At 47.4% G+C, this 24712-nt stretch overlaps 1 protein-coding gene across 4 annotated transcripts in view; it reads right to left on the reverse strand.

Annotated features, from left to right (window-relative positions):
* Positions 1-24712, reverse strand: part of MBD6 (methyl-CpG binding domain protein 6) — a 113823-nt gene that overhangs the window by 68682 nt on the left and 20429 nt on the right. For 3 of the 4 annotated variants that reach the window (XM_033938091.1, XM_033938092.1, XM_033938090.1), the window contains 2 exons: positions 20397-20565; positions 17882-19846 (listed from right to left, as the gene is read on the reverse strand). In XM_033938091.1, coding sequence (XP_033793982.1) covers positions 17882-19846; positions 20397-20565 — 2134 coding nt within the window. The remainder of the gene's footprint in view (positions 1-17881; positions 19847-20396; positions 20566-24712) is intronic. The other variant, XM_033938094.1, reaches the window with a different exon arrangement.

Here is a 24712-nt window from a genome sequence, read left to right on the forward strand (position 1 = left end):
ACTGCTTTCAATAGGGCTTTTTAAAGGGAAATCTGAACATACTGGATTTCCAACAGTGGCTTACCAAGGCGGGGGGGTGGGGGGGCAGTCTACCCCAGATAGAAGCACTAAGGGGATGCAGCCGACACACTGGGACCTTCCGCCCTTCTCTGCCGCTGCCACATTCTTGAACCAGCAGCAGCAGTAGTAGTAACCCTAAATGCAGCCACTGTGGGATCATTGGGCACCTCCTCGCATCTGCCAGTTCATCCCTCTTTGACATCACTTCCTTGTTTTTGAGCACAGTGGGCAGCCACAGGAGGGTACATGAAAGACCTGTGATTGCAGCATTTAGGTTTACTATCGCTGCTGCTGCTGCTGCTAGTTCAGGAAAGCAACAGCAGCGGCGGGGAGGTGAGAGCCAAGATACTGGGTGGACGGGGCGGAGGGAGAGAGAAGGGAGCAGGAAACTGTATGGAAGGGTAGTGGAGGAAGTGGGAAGTAGAGTGGAGAGATAGAAAGGGGGCAGATGCTGATGGATGTGGGGTGGAGGGAGAAAGGGCAGATGCTGATAGATCTGGAGTGAAGAGGGGAGAGAGAAAAAGAGAGAAAGGGCAGATTCTGATAGACCTGGGGTGAAGGGGGAGAGAGAAAAAGAAAGAAGAGGCAGATGCTGATGGATGAGGGGTGGAGGGGGAGATAAAGAAGGGAGCGATGCTGATGGACTTGGGATAGAGAGATAGAGAGAGGGAGAAAGAGAAGGGGGCAGATGCTGATTGACTTGGGATGGAGAGAAAGAGAGAGAGGGAGAAAGAGAAGGGGACAGATGCTAATGGACTTGGAAAGAGAGAGAGAGAGGGAGAGCGAAGGAGGCAGATGCTAATGGACTTGGGATGGAGAGAGGGACAGAGAAGAGGACAGATGCTGATGGACTTGGGATGGAGAGAGGGAGAAAGAGAAGGGGCAGATGCTGATGGACATGGGAGAGGGAGAAAGAGAAGGAGAAGAGGGCAGATGCTGATGAAAGTGGGTTGGGGAGAAAGAAGGGGGCAGATGCTGATGGACATGGGATAGAGAAAGAGAAGGGACAGATGCTGATGAATGTGGGGTAGAGGGAGAGAGAAAGAAAGGGGCAAGATACAATAGCATTGGGGTGGAGGGAGAAAGAGAAAGAAAGTGGCAAGATACTGGATAGAATTGGGGTGGAGGGAGAAAGAGGAAACAGATGCTGATGGAAGTGAGGAGGATAGAGAGAGGGAATAACATATTCTGGATGGAAGTAGGGAGGAGAGAGAGGGGGGAGCAGGTGCTAAATGGAAGTGGAGAGAGAGGAGACAGATGCTGAATGGGAAAGGAGAGTGTGAGGGGAAGATGCTGGATGGAAGGGGATAGCACATATTGGATGGAAGGAGGGGATAAAGAAAAAAGGACACATGCTGGATAAGGGAAGAGGACAGAGTTAGTGAAAGCTGTAGGTGGACACAGTGAAAAGAGGGCTATTGAGGACTGGATAGTAAGATAGAATTTAATCTAGACAGGCATAAAATAAATTGAGAAGAAAGACCAAGGAAGACAAGAAAAGGAAAGTGAGAGAGACCAGGTGAGGGGGGGGGGAGATGAAGGAAGGAAAGGAGGAGAGAGATGCCAGAGCATGGGGTGAGGGAGAAGGAGAAAGATACCAGTTCTGGGGTGAGGAAAGGGGGAAGGAGACAGAGATGCCAGATCTGAGAGAAGAAAGGAGGAGATGGTAAAGACCATGGGAGGAAGGGAGAATGGAAGGGAAGGAGGCAGAGATGCCAGACCACTGGGAGGGGGGAGGGGAGAAGATGAATGTCAGACCAATGATGGGGGGAGGGAAAGATGAAAGGGGGAAGCAGACAGTTTCTGGAAGGGGCAAAGAATGAGGGCAGCTGGCATATGGAAAGGGCAGACAGTGGATGGAAGGAAGAGAATGATGAGAAGATGAGGAAAGCAGAAACCAGAGATGACAAAGGTAGAAAAAAAATTTATATTTCTTTTATTTATTTAGCTAGATGTCATTGTGGACAATATGCTGAAACCTTCCGCCCAATGTGTGGTGGCGGCTACAGCAGCAGCTGTAGCGGTAAGAGAATCCCCAGCGGTAAGGAAAAGCAATGTTACTTACCGTAACAGTTGTTATCCAGGGACAGCAGGCAGCTATTCTCACTAGTGGGTGATGTCATCCGACAGAGCCCCGATACGGACGTCTCACAAGCATGTCTTGCTTGAAGAAACTCAGAAGTTTCGAGATGCCCGCACCGCGCATGCGCCAGTGCCTTCCCGCCCGATGGTCCGGGCGTGTCTCCTCAGTTCAGGTAGCTAGCAGAGAAGCCAACCCAGGGGAGGTGGGTGGGACGTGAGAATAGCTGCCTGCTGTCCCTGGATAACAACTGTTATGGTAAGTAACATTGCTTTATCCCAGGACAAGCAGGCAGGTATTCTCACTAGTGGGTGACCTCCAAGCTAACCTCAATGGGATGGTGGGAGAGTTGGCAACTTAGGAGAATAAATTTTGTAACACTGTTTGGTCAAACTGTCCATCCCTTCTGGAGAAAGTATCCAGACAATAATGAGAGGTGAATGTATGAACCGAGGACCAAGTGGCAGCCTTATAAATCTCCTCAATCGGTGTCGATCTGAGGAAGGCTACAGAGGCTGCCATTGCTCTGACCTTATGGGCGGTGACCTTACAGGGAAGGGATAATCCCGCCTGGGCATAACAGAAAGAAATACAAGCTGCCATCCAGTTGGAGATGGTGCGCTTTGATACAGGTCATCCCAACTTGTTTGGATCAAAGGAGACAAATAGTTGAGGAGCAGTTCTGTGTGGTTTGGTGCGATCCAAGTAGAAAGCCAAAGCACGTTTACAGTCCAGAGTGTGAAAAGCTGATTCTCCAGGATGAGAATGAGGCTTTGGAAAAAACACCGGAAGTACAATGGATTGGTTGAGATGAAATTCAGAGACCACTTTAGGTAGGAATTTTGGATGAGTGCGGAGGACCACCTTGTCATGATGGAAGACTGTGAAAGGCGGGTCCGCCACCAAGGCCTGAAGCTCACTGACCCTGCGAGCAGACGTGAGGGCCACCAGAAAAACCACTTTCCAAGTGAGAAACTTTAGTGGAGCCTTGTTGAGAGGCTCAAAAGGAGGTTTCATAAGCTGAGAAAGGACAACATTGAGATCCCAAACCACTGGAGGAGGTTTGAGAGGAGGATTGACATGAAAAAGTCCTTTCATAAATCTGGAAACCACAGGATGAGCAGAGAGAGGTTTCCCTTGTAGAGGCTGATGGAAAGCCGCAATAGCACTCAGGTGGACTCGTATAGATGTCGACTTGAGACCAGACTGAGACAGGTGTAAAAGATAATCCAACACAGAGGATAGGGAGGCTCGCTGAGGCTCCTTAGAATTGGAAACACACCAGGAAGAAAATCTAGTCCATTTTTGGGAGTAGCATTGACGAGTTGTAGGCTTCCTGGAAGCTTCCAAGACATCCCTCACCGCCTGGGAAAACTGGTGGAGTTACGTTGAGAGGATCCAAGCTGTCAGGTTGAGAGACTGCAGGTTGGGATGAAGCAGTGAACCTTGATGTTGAGTAAGTAGCGAAGGAAACACTGGAAGAAGCACCGGCTCCCTGCTGCTAAGTTGAAGGAGAAGGGAGAACCACAGTTGCCTGGGCCACCGAGGAGCTATCAGAATCATGGTGGCATGGTCGGATATCAACTTGACCAGAGTCTTTTGAATGAGAGGGAATGGGGGAAACGCATACAGGAAGCGATCCAATCCAGCAGAAAAGCATCCGCCTCGAGACGATGAGGAGTGTAGATCCTGGAGCAAAACAGAGGCAGTTTGAAGTTGTGGGGAGCCGCAAAGAGGTCTATCTGAGGCTCCCCCACTGAGCAAAGATCTGATGAAGGGGCGTGGAATGGAGTGTCCATTCGTGAGGCTGAAGCAGCCGACTCAAGTTGTCTGCCAAGACATTGTCCTTCCCCTGAATGTAGACAGCTTTGAGGAAGGCGTTGTGGCGAACCGCCCAATCCCAGACTCTGAGAGCTTCCTGACAGAGGGAGGCCGAGCCCGTGCCCCCCTGCTTGTTGACATAATACATGGCGACCTGATTGTCCGTGCGAATGAGGACCACCATGTCGTGAAGCAGATGTTGAAAAGCCTGAAGAGCATTGAAGATGGCTCTGAGCTCCAGAAAATTGATTTGATGGAGGCGGTCCGCACTGGTCCAGAATCCCTGAGTACGAAGCCCATCCAGATGCGCTCCCCATGCATAGGTCGAGGAATCGGTTGTGAGAACTTTCTGGTGGGGAGGAGAATGAAACAGCAAACCTCTGGATAGATTCGAAGAGGTCATCCACCAAAGCAGAGACTGCCGAAGAGCAGGAGTGACAATGATGTGCCAAGTCAACGGATCCGACACCTGAGTCCATTGAGATGCCAGGGTCCACTGAGGAATTCTGAGATGGAGTCTGGCCAACGGTGTCACATGAACTGTAGAGGCCATGTGGCCCAGGAGGACCATCATGTGTCTCGCCGAGATGGACTGGCGAGAAGACACAGACTGGCAGAGGCGAAGAAGAGCATCCAAGCGCTGAGGGGGAAGGAATGCTCGGAGACGTATGGTATCCAAGACCGCCCCGATGAAGGGGAGCGACTAAGTAGGCTGTAGATGAGATTTGGGGAAGTTTATCTCGAAACCCAAACTCTGCAGGAACAGAATCGTGGACAGGATCACTGAGGTGACCCCCGAGGCCAAGGGATGAGCCAGTCGTCGAGGTAGGGAAATACCTGAAGACCCTGGTTCCGGAGTGCAGCGGCCACCACCACCAGACACTTCGTAAAGACTCTGGGAGACGAGGACAGACCGAAAGGGAGCACTCGGTACTGTAGATGCAGATGTCCCACCCGAAATCTGAGGAACTTGCGAGAGGCCGGATGAATGGGAATGTGAGTGTAGGCCTCCTTGAGATCCAGAGAGCATAACCAGTCGTTCTGCTCGAGGAGGGGGTAGAGAGAAGCAAGGGTCAGCATGCGAAACCTCTCTTTGACTAGGAATTTGTTGAGGACCCTGAGGTCCAAAATGGGTCGCAGGTTGCCCATCTTCTTCGGAACAAGGAAGTACCGGGAGTAAAACCCCCGGTTGTGTTGGTCCACAGGGACCGGCTCGACGGCACGAAGCTGGAGCAAAGCCTGAGCTTCCTGAAGAAGAAGGGCGGTCTGAGTCAAGTTGGAAGGATACTCTCTTGGAGGGTGGTCCGGAGGGACCCGATGGAATTGAAGAGAGTATCCCTCCCTGATGATAGTAAGGACCCAGAGGTCGGTGGTCACGGCCTCCCAACGATGATAAAACTGATGGAGGCGTCCTCCGATGGGAAAAACAGGAGGAGGCAGAACGAGACTGGTTATGCCCTCGACGAGACAGTCAAAAAGGCTGAGGAGCCTTAGGGACAGCAGACGCCTGGGACTTTTGCTGAGCCTTTTGGGGGGGGCTGCCGCTTCGCAGGTTGCCTTGCAGGCGGAGCTTGCCTCGGCTGATAACGCCGCTGATAGATCAATGGCGGTCGAGAGGGTCGAGACTGCTGAGGCTTAGGCTTCGGCCTAAGAATGGACTGGAAGGACTTTTCATGATCAGACAATTTCTTCGTGACAGTCTCGATGGATTCATCGAAAAGATCCGCCCCAGCACACGGGACATTCGCCAGGCGGTCCTGAAGATTCGGGTCCATGTCAATGGTCCGCAACCAGGCCAAACGGCGCATCGCCACAGAGCAGGCCGCTGCTCTGGCCGAGAGCTCGAAAGCATCATAGGCCGATTGCATCAACTGAAGACGAAGCTGGGACAGCGAAGCAACCACCTCCTCAAACTCAAATCGAGCCTGAGACTCGATGTATGGCGTGAATTTTCAAAGCACAAGTAGAAAAAATTCCAAATAGGTGGCAAAGTGGAAATTATAATTCAGGACTCGAGACGTCATCATAGCATTCTGATAGATGCGTCGCCCAAACTTATTCATGGTTCTGCCCTCGCGGCACGGAGGCACCGAAGCATACACTTGGCCCGGATGAGACCGCTTGAGCGAGGATTCGACCAAGAGGGACTGATGAGAAAGCTGAGGTCCCTCGAAGCCCTTATGATGCACCGTGCGGTACCGAGCATCCAACTTTCCAGGGACCGCAGGGATAGAGTAAGGAGACTCAAAGCACCTCATGAAGGTCTGATTGAGGAGCTTGTGCAAGGGTAGGCGTAAGGACTCGGCCGGAGGACGAGGCAAGTGCATGGTATCGAGATACTCCTTTGAGTATCGAGACCCTGCATCGAGAGTAATGTCCATGTCATCCGCCATTTGTCTGAGGAATGAGGAAAAAGACAGCTGATCCGCCAGCGCCGGTCTTTGAGAAGGACTAGACGAAGTCGAGGCTTCGGGCTCCACCGAGGCCTGTGAACAACAGGGCGAATAGAAAACCTCAGGGTCCTCGAACTCCGGGCCCGGAGGAGACCCAGCCGAAGCAGAATATCCCATCCGGGGCAACTTCTTCTGAGGCGAGACTGTCGAGTGTCGAGAGGAATGCCTCAAAGAATGTCTGGATCGATGCCCCTCTCGATGCCTGGACGGGGATCGAGCCCGCCTGTGAGAATACTGGTCCCCAGAAGCCTCCAAGGAGCAGATAGGACTCGACGCTGTCGATCGAAGAGGCGGAAGATTCGGTGCCTCCCCAGCAGCCGCCCAGGCCTGATAGGGGGTCCGGAAGAACTCGTCCTGCCCCCTGCTATGCCCAGGACTGGGAGGCCTCGAAGGTGGACGCCACACTGTGTCATGGGGCGGAGTAATAGGCTCCAAAGGAGGCAGTTCACTAAGGGAGGCTTTCCTCGAGAGAATCGGTTCCAAGGGAGGCATCTCTCCAGGAGGGGCCTTCCTTGATGGAATCGACTCTAAGGGGGGGCATGTCACTAACCAAGGACCGCCTCGATGAGCCGGACACCGCCCGCCGCTCCTCCACGCCGAGCAACGAGGTCGAGCGGCGCGGAGGAGGGGGAGGGGGCGGCCCGCCACTCGGGACCGGGAGGTCACCCTGGATCGAGGCAATCAGCCGGGGACCCATGGTGTGCATGAGTTCCACAAACTGAGCCTCCAGAAGGGACTTCAACGAAGTCGATATGGAGGGATCCGCACCAAACGGGGGTCCTTCCGCACGGTCTCCACGCTCTTTCGGTGCAGCGTGCTTCTGCTTGCCAGCCTTCAGCACTTTAAGCACCACCGGTGGAACTATGGGGGTCGGTACCTGTTCCGAGGAGACAGAGGAAGGCACCGGCGCCGAGGATGATGCCGAAACCGGCGTGAATGAGGCCGGTTTCAGAAGGCCCGAAGCAGCCGGGGAGGCAGAGGGCTTTGTCGACGAAGTCGAAGCACCAGTCGATGTCGAAGCTATAGGATCCAGTGAAGCTTCCATCTTGAACATGGACTCCCACAGCAGGCAGCGGCGCTTAAACGCTCGCGCCATCAAAGTGGAGCAAGGCCGGCACGATTTCGGAAAGTGATCCGGACCCAGACACTGGAGGCAGCGTCGATGCGGGTCCGTGAGCGAAATCGCGCGCTGGCACTTGCTACACTTTTTGAAACCGGTGATCGGCCGGGACATAGGCCGGAAAAGCTCCGCCGCAAGGTTGAAGGCGCAGGGCCCCAGCCACGCGGCCGACCCGGTGTCGGAAGGAAAAATTTTTTTTTTTTTTTGAAAAAAGAAATCAAAGAAAGAAATAAATGCACGGGAGAGCCAAAAGAACCCAACCCGCGGCAATATAGAAGGCAAAAAACAGATTCAATGGGCGCAGACTTGAAGTTGAACTTCTCAGCTCCGCGGAAGAAAAAGAACTGAGGAGACACGCCCGGACCATCGGGCGGGAAGGCACTGGCGCATGCGCGGTGCGGGCATCTCGAAACTTCTGAGTTTCTTCAAGCAAGACATGCTTGTGAGACGTCCGTATCGGGGCTCTGTCGGATGACATCACCCACTAGTGAGAATACCTGCCTGCTTGTCCTGGGATAAACCTTATTTCCCTGACCGGCGGTGGCTGGGGAAATCCCGTTGTGGGCAGTAGGGGAAGTCCGGGCTTCCCCACTACCTACAGCCAATGAACAGTGCATGCGCAAAGGGGAACCCTGCTCACCGGCACCTGAAGCCGACAAGGATTCCCCTCACAATGGCCAGAGCACTTTGTGCACATGCCAGCCGCAATCAACCATGCTCAGGAGCACAATGAGCATTTTTTCACCTTTTTAAAAGTGCTCATTGTGAACTGCTAGGGAGGAAAACCAAAGTGCCGGATAGCAATAAAATTAAATTAAAGGTAATTAGAAACTTCCTTTCAGACAGGCACTGCCTTAGGATTTTTTTTTTTTTTTAAATAAAAACTTTAATAACAAAAAAGCAGACCATGTAAGGCTCTCAAAGCTATAGTCTTTGTCTGTTTGTGACAAGGTGTACAGCTGAGGCTCCTCTAAGAAAAAATTTGGGAGGTGGGGGAAAATGGGAGGAGAGACTTCGCCTCCCGAATATGGCACCCCCAAAGTCAGACAGACCCCTTAAAAAGGTCACCTCAAGCTCTGTCCAGCAAAAAAAAAAAAAAAAAAACAGGCACAATAAGGCCACTAATCAGATCCAACAGGTCCTAACTAACCAAAGGAAAGACTGCACAGACTTACCACTTCCACCTGCTGGAGACTGAGAACATACTGATTGTAGATGGGACTGCACAGCTCACTTGTACTACTGCCAAAAGTCAATGTGTTCTCAGTCTCCATCTGCTGAAATAGGAGCGTAAACCCATTTGTTCTGTGCCAGTCTGGAGAGACAATAAAGAATAAAGAGGCTAGGGTTCTTCAGCTTGGAAAAGACATGGCTGAGGAGAGATATGATTGAAATCTACAAAATCCTGAGTGGTGTGGAACAGGTGCAAGTGGATTGATTTTTTACTCCATCAAAAGTTACAAAAGACCAGGGGACACTTGATGCAGTAATCTCATAATCTCGGGGTCATCTTTGACTCCTCTCTCTCCTTCACCGCCCAGATACAACATATCACTAAAACCTACTGCTTCTTCCTCTATAATATTACCAAAATCCGACCCTTCCTCTCTGAGTACACTACCAAAACACTTCCATCATCACCTTGTGCTTAGACTACTGCAACTTGCTATTCTCAGGCCTTCCTGTCTATTCAAGTTAGACCGAGAAGGGACCATCTATAAATGTCAAAATGTACAGCGCTGCGTATGCCTTTCAGCACTATATAAGTGATAAGTAGTAGTAGTAGTAGTAGTAATACTTTTAAAACCAATAGAAGGAAATAATTTTTCACTCAGAGAATAGTTAAGCTCTGGAATGCATTGTCAGAGGATGTGGTGAGAGCGGTTAATGTAACTGGATTTAAAAAAGGTTTGGACAAGTTCCTGGAGGAAAAGTCCATAGTCTGCTGTTGAAACAGACATGGGGGAAGCCACTGCTTGCCCTGGATCGGTGGCATGGAATGCTGCTACTTTTTGGGGTTTTGCCAGGTACTTGTGACTTGGATTGGCCTCTGTAAAGATGGGATACTGGGCTGACCCAGTGAAGCTATTCTTATGTTCTCACTTGAAGTATTGTGTTCAGTTTTGGAGGCTGTATCTGGCTAAGGATATAAGAAGACTTGAAGCAGTCCAGAGGAAGGCAATGAAAATAGTAGGGGGTTTGTGCCAAAAAATATACAAGAAGAGATAGGAAGACTTTTAACATGTATACTCTAGAGGAAAGGAGGGACAGGGGTGATATGATAAAGACATTTAAATACTTAAAAAGTATTAATATAGAACCAAATCGTTTCTAGAGAAGGGAAACTGGTAAAACTAGAGGACATAAATTCAAGTTGGGGGTGGGGCCTGACCTAGGAGTAATGTTAGGAAATTATTTTTCACGGAGAGGGTGATGGACCTCCTGAAGGGGGGTGGGGGAGAGTGGAGTGGAAAACTGTGACAGAATTTCAAAAAGTGTGGGATGAATACAGACAATCTCTAATTAATATATGAATGGTATAAATTGAAGAAATAAGGCCGGTACCAGACAGATTTGCACGATTTGTGTCCTGTATATGGCAATTCGATTTAGGATGAGCTTGGGAGGGCTTCAATGTGAGCACCAGTAATTTGGAACATAACGAAGGTGCTGGACAGACTTTCAAGGTCTGAATCCCAGAAACGATGAGATGGTTTGGATAGGCTTGAGCGAGCTTCGACGGCAACTCCGATAGTTGGAACCTAAGGACAGGGTCAGGCGGACTTCTAAGGTCTATGGCCAAGAAATAACAAAGAAAAAAAAGACTCTAAATTTAATCATGCAATTGTAATGAATGTAATTATAGGGCAGACTGGATGGATCATTCAGGTCTTTATCTGCTGTTATTTACTATATTTGTTGTTATACTTAAAGAACAAGCTAGCCCTTTATATACCGTCAAGACCTCTGAGGTCCTCAAGGAGCATCATTATCGGCACCCTCATCAAAAGAAATTGTACGGTGTGATACCCGCCAGCGAGCCTCCCAGAGGGGCTACATCCAACTCCAGACTACCTCTACTTCAGGAAGCAGGTGGAAAGCCTGGCTCTTCAACCAAGCTTGTAACACATAGGGTGGCTGACTATACACTCATTCTGCACCAGGACTAGCTTGCTGCACACCCTAATAAATTAGTTCCTTATAACTTGAATAAATAGCTTATCTTGAGCTTAGCCTCCCATCTGTTTATCTCGGCACACTCCGTACCACCCATCTTGTCATCCAATATCTGCATTTGACCCCTCAGCTATAGGATAAGCTGTATTATAGAAAAGCATTAGCGTCATATCTATATTATTTTAATGTTCTGATTTGTGCTTATTAGATGCTGCACAAGAATTATATCTCTCTCATTTCAATTTCAGTGCTCTTAATAAGTATATTTTTGAAGCTGTTTCATGGTAGTCCTATATTAAGTTTCAATTTACTGATTTTAACTCTACCTCATCCCTTGTATTTTTGTATATTTTTGGTCTTTTTGCTACTATTATGCTGTTAACAAAATTATAAGTTTTATGTTGAATTATACCTACTGTACACCACCTTGGGTGAATCTCTTCATAAAGGTGGTTGATAAAGTAAATCCATATACAGGACTTGATGTGCTTCGCCGACATGAAACAACCTTTTTTTATTTTCTTTCTGTTCGTTTTCTTATTGTTGAGCCCCTCCTTTAGACAGTTTGAACGCAGGACATAAAATTATATGTGCCTAAGGTCATTCTGTTTGATAAAGGGGAAGCAGGTACTGCTTAATGTGCAAACTATTTTTCTTTTTCTCTTGTTCTGGTGAGGGAAGTTGTTGAAGCCCCAAGCGGAAAAGAAGCACTTTAGAGTGCGTGGGTTGTGGAGGTTGGGATTTGGGATGGCTGGGGGAGGTTGAAAGGGTCTTGGTACTGTGTTGGAGGGGTAGGAAGAGAAGGATGGAGAAATAGGGGGTTTGCCCGAGTGCGGTGGATGTATGTATGTTAGGAAAAGAGTGGCTGTGGATTTGGGTGCACCGTGCATGTTTTATTTTTCTGGCTGGCTGTGTGGGAAGGGGGGGGGTCACGGCTTGGATGATCCTTTTCCCTCATTTCTGGAGTATATTGTTATGCTTTTTCTCATCTATATTTGGATTACCTTATGGTTGAAATTCTTACTTGTAATGTAGGGGTATTTCTTCCCCGGTTAAAAGGTCTAAAATTTTACAGGCCTTTCAGCGGCAGAAAGTAGATATAGCTTTGCTACAGGAAACTCACTTCGGGATCAATGAGCATGCTAAATTACGGAAATGGTGGGTCGCTCACTATGTGGCCTCTTCAGCCCAGGGCAAAAATGATGGTGTGATTATTCTTTTTCGTAAAGGACTTTTTTCTCAAGTGGATCAGGTTTGGAAAAACTTAGACAGGTGTATTGTTATCTGTAAAGTAACAATTCAACATAGGCCAACAGTGCTCTGCAATGTTTATGCGCCCAATAGATATGATGCCCCTTTTCTGAGGAGACTAACTCTGGCCTTATTATGTTTTGACACGACTAATTTGATTGTGGTTGGAGATTTTAATTCGGTGTGGGATCCTCAATTAGATAAATCTAGGGGGTCAGGAGAGGTGAGTCCAGTCTCTGGTAAACTCCTAACCAAAGTGTGCAAGACCTTTGATTTGGTCGATATTTGGAATTTTTCCTCTGGATCAGGAGTACACACATTTCTCCAGGGCTCATTCTACTTTGTCTAGATTTGACTATTTATCGACATCTACCTCTTGGAACATAAGAATTGCCACTGCTGGGTCAGACCAGTGGTCCATCCTGCCCAGCAGTCCGCTAATGCAGCCCCCAGGTCAAAGACCAGTGCTCTAAATGAGTCCAGCCTCACCTGCGTACGTCCCAGTTTAGCAGGAACTTGTCCAGCTTAGTCTTGAAACCCTGGAGGATGTTTTCCCCTACAACAGACTCCGGAAAAGCGTTCCAGCTCTCCACCACTCTCTGGGTGAAGAACTTCCTTACGTTTGTATGGAATCTATCCCCTTTCAACTTTAGAGTGCCCTCTGGTTCTCCCTACCTTGGAGAGTGTGAACAGTCTGTCTTTATCTACTAAGTCTATTCCCTTCAGTATTTTGAATGTTTCGATCATGTCTCCTCTGTCTCCTCTTTTCAAGGGAGAAGAGGCCCAGTTTCTCCAATCTCTCACTGTGGGTATCATGAGTGAGAGGAGCAGAAACAGGACTTGGTGAAATCTCTGATCACGCACCAGTTTGGATGGATTGGGAGGGCCCTGGTCTGCAAATGGAAAGGGACACTTGGAAGTTCCCCCTGGATCTCTATATGGATGAGCCCTTTTGTGATTTCCTCCTGAAAAGGTGGAACAACTATGTGACTGAAAATGCCCCCAGAGAGGGGATTTGGTTCTTTTCTGGAAGGCAGCGAAGGCTGTTCTGAGAGGCCATATCATTAGTTACGCCAGACATAAGCAGAAGGCAAAGGACTAGGCCATACTTAGATTGGAACGGCGGCTTCAGCAGGAGAAGAGACAGTTTGGGCATACTCATTGCATAGCAAATACAGAGCAATTCTTGGTGACTGGGGGTCATTTTTGATCAGAAACTATCTTATCATGAACATATTAGCAGCGTAGTCAAATCCACATTCTTCAGACTATGACAAATCCGTTCATTCTCAAAATGGTTAGAACCCAAATCTCTTAATATATTAATCCATTCATTGGTCATTTCTAGAACTGACTACTGTAATGCCTTATTCACAGGAATTCCCCTTAAAGAAATTAGTCGGTTACAACTTATTCAAAACCCCTTGATTAGACTCATATGGAAAGCAAAGAAATCTGACCATGTCTCACCACTCTTCAAGAAATCTCATTGGCTCCCGGTGGCATATCGAATAACTTGCAAGATATGCCTACTAAGCCTTAAATCAATACTTTATAAAACTCCTGCTTTTATTGACCGAGTCTTAATATCTCGCCCAGTCACTTAGATCTAACGACCAACATTTGCTGGTTGTTCCCTCTCTCAAATCCATTAATACTCCGTAACTGTGGAACTCCCTCCCAATACACATAAGGGAAGAACGTCTTATTGATAGGTTTTAAAGCAAGTTAAAATGTTTTCTTTTTAAAGATGCTTTTGACTGCTAGTTTTTTTAGAGTCAGATCACACTTTTTAATTTCAGCTAGATTTTTTTCTTTTTTTTTCCCTCTAGTGTTTAATCCATACTTGTCTCATTTACTATCATATATTGTATTTCCTCCCACACTTCCCTTTCGGTTCTGTTTATGTTTGGTGATTTATCTATGTTATTGATACTGTCTCCCCGAATTTGGTGATGATATGGTAACACAGGGGGTAAACTTTTGGCCAGGTTGGTTAGGGCGGCGGAGGGTCACTCTCCAGTTTTGCATTTGTGGAAGGAGACAGGGCAAGATGCCACGGATGATCGCCAGATATTTCAAGAGTACTATTTCAAACTTTATGGGACACCCTCGGATATGGATTTGGAGAGCTCCATGTATTTGGACAATATTCCTTTGCCGAAAGTGGAACCAGTGGATTTGGAGAAATTGAATGCTCCAGTCACTGTGGGGGAAGTGGAACAGGCCATCACCCAGAGCGCCTTGTTAAAGGCTCCTGGGGTATATGGCTTTCAAGCAGAATTATATAAAAACTTCTCCAATGTGACACTGCTCCATCCCTGGTGCAGATGTATAATACATGCACTGAGAATGGAAGCTTGCCGCAATGTCTTAACGTGGCTAAAATAGTGGTTCTTCCTAAGCCCGGGCGGGATCCAACACTTCCAGGCTCCTACCAGTCAGTTTCCCTTTTGAATTTTGACACCAAACTTTTGGCGAAGATGTTGGCAAATCGCCAGGCAAGGGTTGTTCCATCATTGATTCATGAATCCGAGGTGGGGTTCGTGAAGGGACGACATATCATCTAAAATATGAGGCAGATCATTCTCTCTTTGGAGAAGGTCATGAGAGAACAGAGGCCGTCTCCATTAACCAGTTTTAATGCAAAGAAGGCCTTTGATAGAGTGCACTGGACCTTTCTTTTTACAGCTCTCAGCCTGGCCTTGGCCCCTATGGGGGGGTTTGAGACAAGAATGGGGGGCATCTTTTCCACTCCAATGGGATGACCGTTCCTTTCAATACCTAGGCATTAGTCTCCCATGAGATGTCAGATTTATATATTCTAATTATTCGGCTTTTACTGGACGACACGAAACACCACTTAAGAGGCTTGGTCACATCTTCCATTGTCCCTTTTGGGGCGTATCAATATGTATAAAATGATAGTCTTCCTTAAATGGTTCTTCCTCTGAAACCGAGGGCCAGAGATGTTATAACTTTTAATAAGATGATTTGGAAATTCTGTTGGGCTAATAGGAAGTCTAAAATTGCTTTCCTCTTCTTATTTGGTTCTTGTGACTGAGGGGGGGGGGAGGGTTGTGGCTTCCAGACATCTGAGCTTATAATATTGTTTGTCTCCTTTGCCATGTTAATGATTGGCTCAGAGGTAGCCAACACTACATTCCTCTTTGGTTGGAGCATGCTTTTATGGCCCCCTATCACTTTAACTCCATCCTGCAGGCCCCTACAAAGTTTCTACCTCTGGACCTTAAACATAGTTGGGTGATCATACCGTTATGTGAGGTGTGGAGATATTTGATGTCTGATGTGGGGGGCAACCCAAATGTCCCGAATGGCCACCAGGATGGTCTCGGGACTCAAGGATCTCCCGTATGAGGAACGGCTGGGTAAGTTGCAGCTATACTCACTCAAGGAGCAAGGGGAGACATGATTGAGACGTTCAAATATGTCACGGGCGGTATCGAGGTGGAAGAAGATATCTTTTTTCTTAAAGGACCCACAGCAACAAGAGGGCATCTGTTGAAAATCAGGGGTGGGAAACTTCATAGCGACACCAGGAAGTATTTCTTCACTGAAAGGGTGGTTGATCATTGGAATGATCTTCCTCTGCAGGTAATTGAGGCCAGCAGCGTGCCAGATTTTAAGAAAAAATGGGATAAGCATGTGGGATCTCTTCATGGAAGAAATTAGGGGGGTGGGTCATTAAGAGTGGGCAGACTTGATGGGCCGTGGCCCTTTTCTGCCGTCATTTTCTATGTTTCTATTAGGGGGGACTTGGCTTTTCTGCCAGAACAGGAAAATAGAGCATTTTTGCATTGGAAGGAAACAGGGATTGTCCTTTTAGAGCACTTACTTGGCCCCGAGGGGACTTTGATCTCCTATGAGGAATTCTCTCCTAAGGTAACGCCCCCAGTGGAGTGATTGTTATGCCTTCTATCAACTTAAGCATTATTTTCTTTCTTTAGACAAGGAGGCCACAGGCTTTCCTCTGGGGGATAAGTTGTGTCAGTTTTTAAAATCTCATTTCTCTGGAGAAGATATCTATTTCAGATACGCATAAAGATTTAGCTCTCTCTGCCCCTCCTAGACTTTTCCCTCATGTCACAGATGGGAGCACGATTTGGGAAGCTTGAAATCTACATGGGATGTGCATACCAGTGTTAAACATGTTCCGGCTAAGGTCCACAGTGCATTGTTAAGAGAATGTGTTTTTCGAGTATTTCATAGGGCCTATGTTACACCCTCTCAGATGCACAAGATGGGGTATCTGCAAGCACAGCATTATTTGAAGTTTAATCTGGAGGCTGCTACCTTCTTTCATGTCTTCTGGATCTGCCCAGATGTACAGGCCTTTTGGAAGCAGGTGGGCGCATATATAACGAGGGTCTTGGGTCAGAAACTGGCGGTTTCTCCAGAGGTTCTCCTGTTGGGCATGTTGGGCTCCAGTGGGATCAAGGGGAGGGGGGCCTTGATTTTGGGTCAGGAAGTTGAGCATTTTAGGACAGAAGACTATCTTAAAAATGGACTTTGGACCGCTCTCCTTCTTATTGGGAGTGGAGGTAAGTATCCAGGAATTGATGGGCTGGAAAGCAAGAGATGCCAGGGGCACCAATAAATGTAAGAAACATTTTTTGGGCATGTGGGACTCCTACCTACATTCCCTTTCACATAGAGTACATAGCCAGACCTTGAACACACCGTAATTGCATCCGCTGTTGGTTTTGTTCTTTCTTTTTCTTTTCCATCTATATCAGGAGGATTCGGTGTTTTGGAGGGGGTGGGGTGGTTTTGGGGTTGTGGAGGATTGGGATTAGAGTTTAGGACTGGTGGTGGAGGGGGTTGTTGAAGGGGCGGGGGCAGGTTAGGGGGGTAGAATGGGGAAGGGGGGTCAGTTGAGTCAGATATGTCTTCCGAATAAGGTCCTCTTGGGATTTTTTAATGCCTCCTAGCAAGAGTTTATTCTGCTATTCTGTTTACTCTGCTGACAATGATCACTCAACTTAATCGACTGATTTTAGTTATCTTGTTACATGCTCATTGCTTGGCTTCTGCATCTGTTGATCTCAAGAGGCTATTTTCAATAACAGAAAAACCCTTCCTGTTATTGAAACTGTATTGTAATACAACTGTATTGTAAAGGTGAGTGCAGCTAAGAGTCTCTATCAAAGCATCCCTGGAGATGGTGCATTTTGAGCTATGTGCATTAACCACAGGCTCGGCTGCTGGACTATTCACATTATTTTTCCTTTTGCGCTCACTGTTATTTTGTTGGGGAGGGTGGGAGTCTTTCCCAACAGTTGATCTTGTCTAGGGTGTTAGAATACTGCCATGATGATGTTTTGTATCATTCGTGTTCATTGCTAAATTTCAATAAAAAGACTTTAATATATAAAAAAAAAAAAAGAAATGATTCAGAAATCACAACCCCTCCCCCCCTAAACTCCAGGAGCAATCTTGTGAGATAGTAGATAAGGGCTGTCTACAAAGAAGGTTACAGTGTTGTAGGACTGGCAAGCAATATTAAAAAGAAAATCACTTTAATGGAAATATTGTCTATCATACAGATCAGTGCATCACAAACTCTGCCGATAGATTCAAGGTGTGCAGCAAAATGCTTGCGAGGAGGAGAGGCGCCAACTGACTGCTTAGAGGACATGCGTCTCACGGCGAAAGGCACGTCTTGTAGGCTGTCAGCCGGCGCCTCTTCTCCTCTCCTCCGTCAGTAACTCCTACCGGTGTAAAATAGGCTCAGAGCCACAGTTGGAGGGCCTCCGCACATGCGCGGACATCGACATGATGACGTGACACATGTGCATGATTGTCATCACGTCAACATCAGTGCCCTTCCAAATGCACTCCAGCCGCAGCACCAAAAAGTCTGCGGGACCTCAATATAGATGCATAGGGATGACGTACCTCTTCCATTGCTCTGGTTGGTGTTGTTCCCACCATCATGTAAGTCTGTGCTAGAGGCCGGACCTGGGAATTTTGGTTGTGAGGGGCTCCCTGAGGTTTGGTCCACAGATGTCAGCTGCCCAAAAAAGCTGAGGAGTTGGCTGTTGAAGTCCTGGAAGGCAGGCGGGGCACTGGTGCTTGTGCTTTGGCAGGAGGTCCCCTCTGCGGGGGGAAGGGTGGGAGAAACAGGCAGAGAAAGGCTGGGGGCAGAACTGTTGAATGGGGAAGATGAGGCCCCCCCAAAGCTACTACTACTGCTGCTGCTGCTGCTGGGATGCTGGGTCAAAGGGGCAATAGGGCTACAGTTTGTGTTCCCATTAGTTGAAGAGTTTTGCACACTTAGAAAAGTCAGAAGAGAAGACAAGGGTTGGTTGGAAGACAGAGAATGATGGGTGCTCCCTTTGCCCTTTGCAGGGTCTTCATCCAATTTCCAGGGGGTGCCCAGGACTGCACCCACAGTTGGTGCAGGTGAAAGATTCTTTGCATTGACCCTTTTCATGACGACCTCCTCTGAACTAGAGCTAGTCAAATGAGATTCCTTCAGTAGGCGCAGGACAGTGGGGGAACGTCTCCGCCGCCGTCCCTTGGTAGGGTCCCCGGGCTGCGAAGAGAGCCTGTCAGCCAGGGGCCTCCCACTCTGGGTACTCACCATAGAGAGCAATGCATTGGAGTTAGTGAAATGGCTCTGTAAAGCACTGGGGGCATCTGCATCATTACCTCCATCTGCTCTCTTTTGGCTGGCAAGCTGAGCTTTGGCAGCGGCTGAGAGCAGAGTGCTGGCTGGGAATGAAGTAACATTCTGCTGGTGCAGGATCTGACTGAGAGACATTCCTAAGATGCTAGACTGGTTCTTCTTCTCATGCATAGCTCCCGAAGACACTGGTGGTGGGTTATTGCTTTGGTGGATTAAGGCATTTCCAACAGTGGCCGGGGTGCTAGAGTTGTCATTTCCTTGGTGGAACAGCCCTTCGAGTATTGCTTTAGGACTTGGCGGTACAGAGACCTTTGGTGAACCCAGTGGCATTGGGGACCTGGATAAGGGCTTCCCAGCAGTGAAGTGGCCTCCTAAAATGAATGCTCCATGGTCTGATGAGGTGGATGAATGCCTAGACCGCTGTGGTGACATCTCTGTACTGCCACCAGGTGAGGAGATGGAAGACAGAGTGGCAGACAGGGGAGAACCCAGTGTGCTAGTCCTTGACAATGAGATACTCATCTGTAGGTCATGCCCAGACCTAGCTAAAGGAGAAGAGCGATTGTTGGAAAGCTGAGATGTGGGGACATTTGGGCAAGGAAACCTCTGATCCACCAGCTTACTGCCAACAGAATCCAAAATGCCCAGTGGATCTCTCTCAGGGCAGGTGTGCGGTAGCTCTTCTAAGGACCTCTGGACCTTAGCAGAGAAATCAGGGCCTGATGGAAAATTACAAGGGGGGACTGAGAAGGAAGACCTGGGAGATGAGTCTAAGGCATCTTGGTCAGTAGAAGAACATGGAGGAGGAATCCTGGAAGACAGGTCAAAGGTCTTGCCTTGTGGCAAGCAATAAAGCTCAGAAGAGAAAGTTGGATCGTTCCTTGAAAGGGATAGAGAGTCGCGGATTCCATTAGCCGGGACAGTGGCATAGTTTATGGAGGAGGTGTCCACAAAGGTGGGACCACGGCGCCTGGACAGCAAAGACCCATGCATGGATTGGGTATTGCTATACTTTTCCCCACAGTAAGAGACGTGTGCGTCTTCCAGTTTCCGGTCTGCTGGCTTTTCTGAACGATGAGGTCTCGCTAGAGAGCTAGCCTGCTCTGCCATCGCCAATCTGGTGAAAATATCATTCTCTGCAGTGGGTAACCTGCCTGTGAAGATTGGCTGTTGATGCTGTCTGCTGTCTGGGACCCGAGATGCTGCATCAATTACCTGGATCGAACCGCATCCTGGAAAAATACAATGGTAAAAACAAAATTGTGAGGGCTCGGTAATTAGGATCAGCTCTAGAAGGCATTTAGCAATTATTTTATCTGTGCCTGCCAGACAGGCATGAGAAGATAAGTGGGCGACTATGCCCCATGGTTTGTCAATTATAGTCACATATACACTTCCCCCTCCCAATTCGAGGTTTTAGGACTCACGATTTTGATTATTTGTGATTTCCTAAAACCAGAATCACCCCCACCCTCCCTCCCGCCTCCCAGACCTTACCTGGTGGTCTAGCAGTCCTTCGGGGCAGGAGCGATCTTCCTATACTCCTGCCCCATGCAGATCACACATCTAAAATGGCTGCTGTGAGTTCCCGTCGTATTCTCGAGAGACTATGGGAACTCACGGCAGCCATTTTGAAAGAGTGATCTGCACAGGGCAGGAGCATAGGAAGATTCCAACACCCTTGTCATCACCCTTGTGCTGTGACCGATCTCCAGCTTTAAAGCAGCAGTAGCAGCCCTCACTAGATTTTCCCCAAGTGTGTATTTCCTGTGTGTCCCTTACCAGCAGCAGGGCCCTGCAGTGCAAGGGGTGGAGCCTCCATGCTCTTGTACAGCGTCGCCATGGCAACAATTTTCCGCCGGTGGTTACACAGCTTGGTCATGTCCTCTTCTGCCTTCACGTCCTCTGCGCTGCGCCGTTTCACTGCTGCTGCCACGTCAAAATTAAAAACCTTAAAAGACAAAACACACAGCTGAGGTATTCTATATACTGTATATAACTCTGGAAATTTGAGCTTAATTTAAATTGTTGTAGTCAATACTCGAGCCAACGCATCGAGAGACAGAAAACTGATGTGTTGAAAATAGGATACTGTATATACTTGAATATAAACCTATCCAAATTTATACTGAGATAAAAATTTTTCCCCGAAGAAAAAAATAAAAAGGGGGGGAGGGACATTAACTCAAATATAAACTGAGGATTTATATTCCAGCATTCCTCCCCTTCCTTTTGTCCTCATATCTGGCATTCCTCTTTACCCACAGCTCAGAATCTCCCATGCGCTTCCTAAACCCCCACCCCCAATATATAAAAGTACCGGGTTTTGGTTTGTTTTTTTTAAACCATCCCCTCACCCCAAGCATCTAACATCTCTCCCTCTTTCTTTCCTCCCATTCCCTCTGTCCCTGGTTGCAACATGTCTGCATCTCCACCCCCACCCCTTTGTCCACAACCCAGCAACTCCCCCTCTTTTTGACCCCCCCCCGTCCCTCCCAATTGTACTTCCAAGGTGTTCCAAATGGAAGCAGCAATTCACATTTGCTGCCTGTGCCGGACCCATAGGCTTCCCTCTGCCACTTCCTGCCAGTGAGGAAACAGGAAGGCACGTCAGCAAAGGCAGGTCATATCAGAGGGAATCCCGCAGGGCTGATGCAGGCAGCAAATATGAATTACTGCCACTGCTGTTTTAGTGTACACCAGGGAGAGACGTTGGGGAGGAGGGGTGGTTCAGAAAGAAGAGAAGATGTCAGGCCACTGACAAAAGATAGGGAGAAAGGGAGGCGAGTGCCCATCCAGGCCTACCTGTAGCTATACCACTGGCACTTCCAGCTCACTGAGCTACAGCACCACAAGTATTCATTCACAACTCTTCCTAGAGACTTGGACTCTTAATGATCATTGCCTGTATATTCCATCCTACCAGGCTTTATTGCACTAAGACACAGTGCCTTCTATTGTGATGCATCCTCCCTCTGGAATGTCCTATCAGCTTCACTTTGCTCAGAACTCTTCAAAAATATAAGGCCACTTAAAAATAATTAGTCAAGAAGCTTTTGGTGATAGGATTGAGTGCAGCCTGGCTACCTTGAAGGAGATAATCTTTACCTGTTTTGCTTGAATGATTGTTTTCTCTGGCTGTATGAGTATTTTACCCTCTGAAGTGGTTCTGATGTATAATGAGTGGCCTACTCTATTAGACTGAGTTTAATTTAAGTTCTATTTAAGTTTAGTACATTGCTTTGTTATGGTTTATTGTTTCTTGGTTTATTTTCCAACATGTGGATCAATGCAGTGTATATACACTTTTTTTTTTCAAGATGGCGCCAGGATAGGTCATAGGTGGTGGTGCCTCCCTCCCTTATTTCTTTTATTTTTAATTTATTTTCATTTTTCTCCAAAATTTTTTTACTAACTTTAATCCTTAACTTTTCCTTTTGTTCCTAGCATAATTTGTTCTTTTTTTGTTTTAACAGTGATTTAATTTTTTATCTTATTCCATCACGTGTGACCGTTAGTTTTACGGCCTAATGGCTTCAATGACATTCTACCTATCTTTGGCCAGGTGATTTTTATTACCAGTCTTCTAGTATTGTTATTTGGTGGTGTGCCGTGGTGATGGAGGGCAGAGACGGGGAGATCTCTATGAGGCTTGCCAGAGTGAGAGCGGCGCATTATAGAAGATGTGGAGGATGCGCACCGACAGAGGAGGCAGCCCTTGGTGACACTCAGCCTGCTGGGGAGGGCGCATTCATTCTGCCTCGGATCCAGCCCTATACGTTGGAAGACCTTGCAGCGATCGGAGAGACATTTCAGACTTCTTCTCCTGCTGTGTGGTGGCCGGTTCCGATTCTCTTGATCTCTGCCCAGTGGTGTGGTTTGGCAGGGACTGGGATAATGGAGTTGGGTCTTCTCCACTGGCTTCACCCCCCCCTGCCTGATGTTGAAGAACCAAAGGATGGGGCTGAAAATAGGGTAGTGGAGGCAAAGCAGCACATGGCTGGAGATCCCGACTAATCGGCCCTGTTGGGAGCAGCTGACCGTTGGGCCCTGTGGCTGCTCTTCCATCGGCAACAGCAATTTTGTCATCTGAAGTCATCTGGAGTCCAGGGTCTGATGAGTGCCAGCCTGTCCTGTCCGTTGGGAACAGAGACGGTTTGCTGGAGTCTTTGGGGCTTGGCGTCGGGAGGTCATCTGTGGCCAGCCTGCTCTCCCGTCCTCGGAGATTGGATGACGGTCACTTTACAAAGACTGAACTAAATCTTCATTTTCTCTTTCTCTGAAATTATAATTTATTTTGAGTTTATCTAATATAATAAAGCCCTAAGCGCGCATGCGCACTCCCACTTGCGTGCGCCCGTTTTCTGTGCGCTGTAGGGCACCGCAGGTAGGAGTGCGCATGCACGAGAATCCCCCCGAGGTGATGTAGGCCGCTGTGGCTGTCGGCGGCTGCAGACTGCAGCGGCGGCTGTCGGTGGCTGCAGGCCGCAGCGGCGGATGTCGGCAGCTGTGGAGTCCTTTGCCGCCCCCCCTTTCCCTTCCCGCGGTCCCGAATAGAACCTGGTGATTCCAGCAGCGTGTGCAGCAGTCTTCACACGCTGCTTCGGGACTTTCTACTGCCCCGATTTGCTCTGCCGCGTCTCTGATGATGTCATCAGGGACGTGCCAGAGTAAATCAGGGCAGTAGAAGGACCCGAAGCAGCGTGTGAAGACTGCTGCACACGCTGCTGGAATCACCAGGTTCGTAGTCGGGACCGCGGGAATGGGGGTGGCAGTGTCAGTCTTGAAACTGTACGAAGGCCAAAAGCATAGCTTGGATGAAAAGTAAGCTTCTGGTTATCAGGGCTACAGAAAGTTTGATAAGAAACTCTCTTAGAATTTATTACCAAATCAGTTATTATTGAACACTTTTTCCACCATTGTCTTTTGGAATTTATTTTTGTTGTTGTGCAAAGATCTGCAGTGAATTTTGCCATTAATAGTGAATAACTCACTCAGCAAAAACATATTTTGCTGCTCATGTCACATTGCCTGATTCATTAATTTGTTTTTTTTTTTTTGCTCACAGTTCAGTGCAGGCAGCATTCTAATTTTGAAACTGACTCAAGATGAATGGATTGTGGTCCCATTTTGTTTTAGTAGATGGGGGAGTGTGCAGAAATTTAGGTGAATATCTTTTGGTGACTTTTTGGGAATTAAATCACTGTTTCCCTATGGCTGCGTGGGGAGCAGGCAAGGGGTGGTGGTGGACAGCCGAGGAAAAAGAAAGACAGAAAGAAAGAAAGAAAGACAGAAAGACAGAAATATAGAAACAGGCTAAGGAGAGAGAGAGAGAGAAATAAAGACACACACACACATATATATTCTAGCACCCGTTAATGTAACGGGCTATAAGACTAGTAATATTATATTTTGCTAATTTAGATTGAATCTTTGCATTAATTTATCATATCTCTTCCCTCTCAGATATTTCTTTTTTTTACCTGTTTTCTTTTTCTTTTCTTCCTACATTTGTTTTATTATTATTTATTCATTTTATTTATATTTTATATATTTTTTCTTTTTTAATTAATTAATTAATTTTGTTATGTTAGTATGGTAATAAATGTTTAATATGGTGCTTTAGTTACATTGTGAGCCTTTTAGGACAGATAAGGAAGTTTTAAGCACCTAGTGCCTACTACTATAACCCATTCTGTCTCCTGGGGAGGATGGGCTATAAAAGTGAATAAATAAATTCACTAACAATAATAGAAATATTTAGAATGAAACATCATAACTTACAGGAAAGAAAATCTCACTCAAACACACAATGAAGAATAAAAAAATGAGAGCTAGGAACACAAACTTACTGGCCTTTCTAGTGTAAAGAAAGTAGACAACTGTTGCGAGTAGTCCTACACAGAACTGGCTTTTCATCTTATTTCCACCTCCCTTAGGGATGTGGCCCTGCCAATTCGATCCTATGCCATGGGTCACCCTACTGACAGATTTTAGGCAAAGAATCATGACAACTGGTGTAGGAAATTAAAAGGGGAATGGTGGGGGAGAATAGATAATGACTTCAGGAAGGTGATATATTAACTAATAAACCATAA

This window comes from Geotrypetes seraphini, chromosome 3, assembly GCF_902459505.1.
Source record: "Geotrypetes seraphini chromosome 3, aGeoSer1.1, whole genome shotgun sequence".
Taxonomy (NCBI): domain Eukaryota; kingdom Metazoa; phylum Chordata; class Amphibia; order Gymnophiona; family Dermophiidae; genus Geotrypetes; species Geotrypetes seraphini.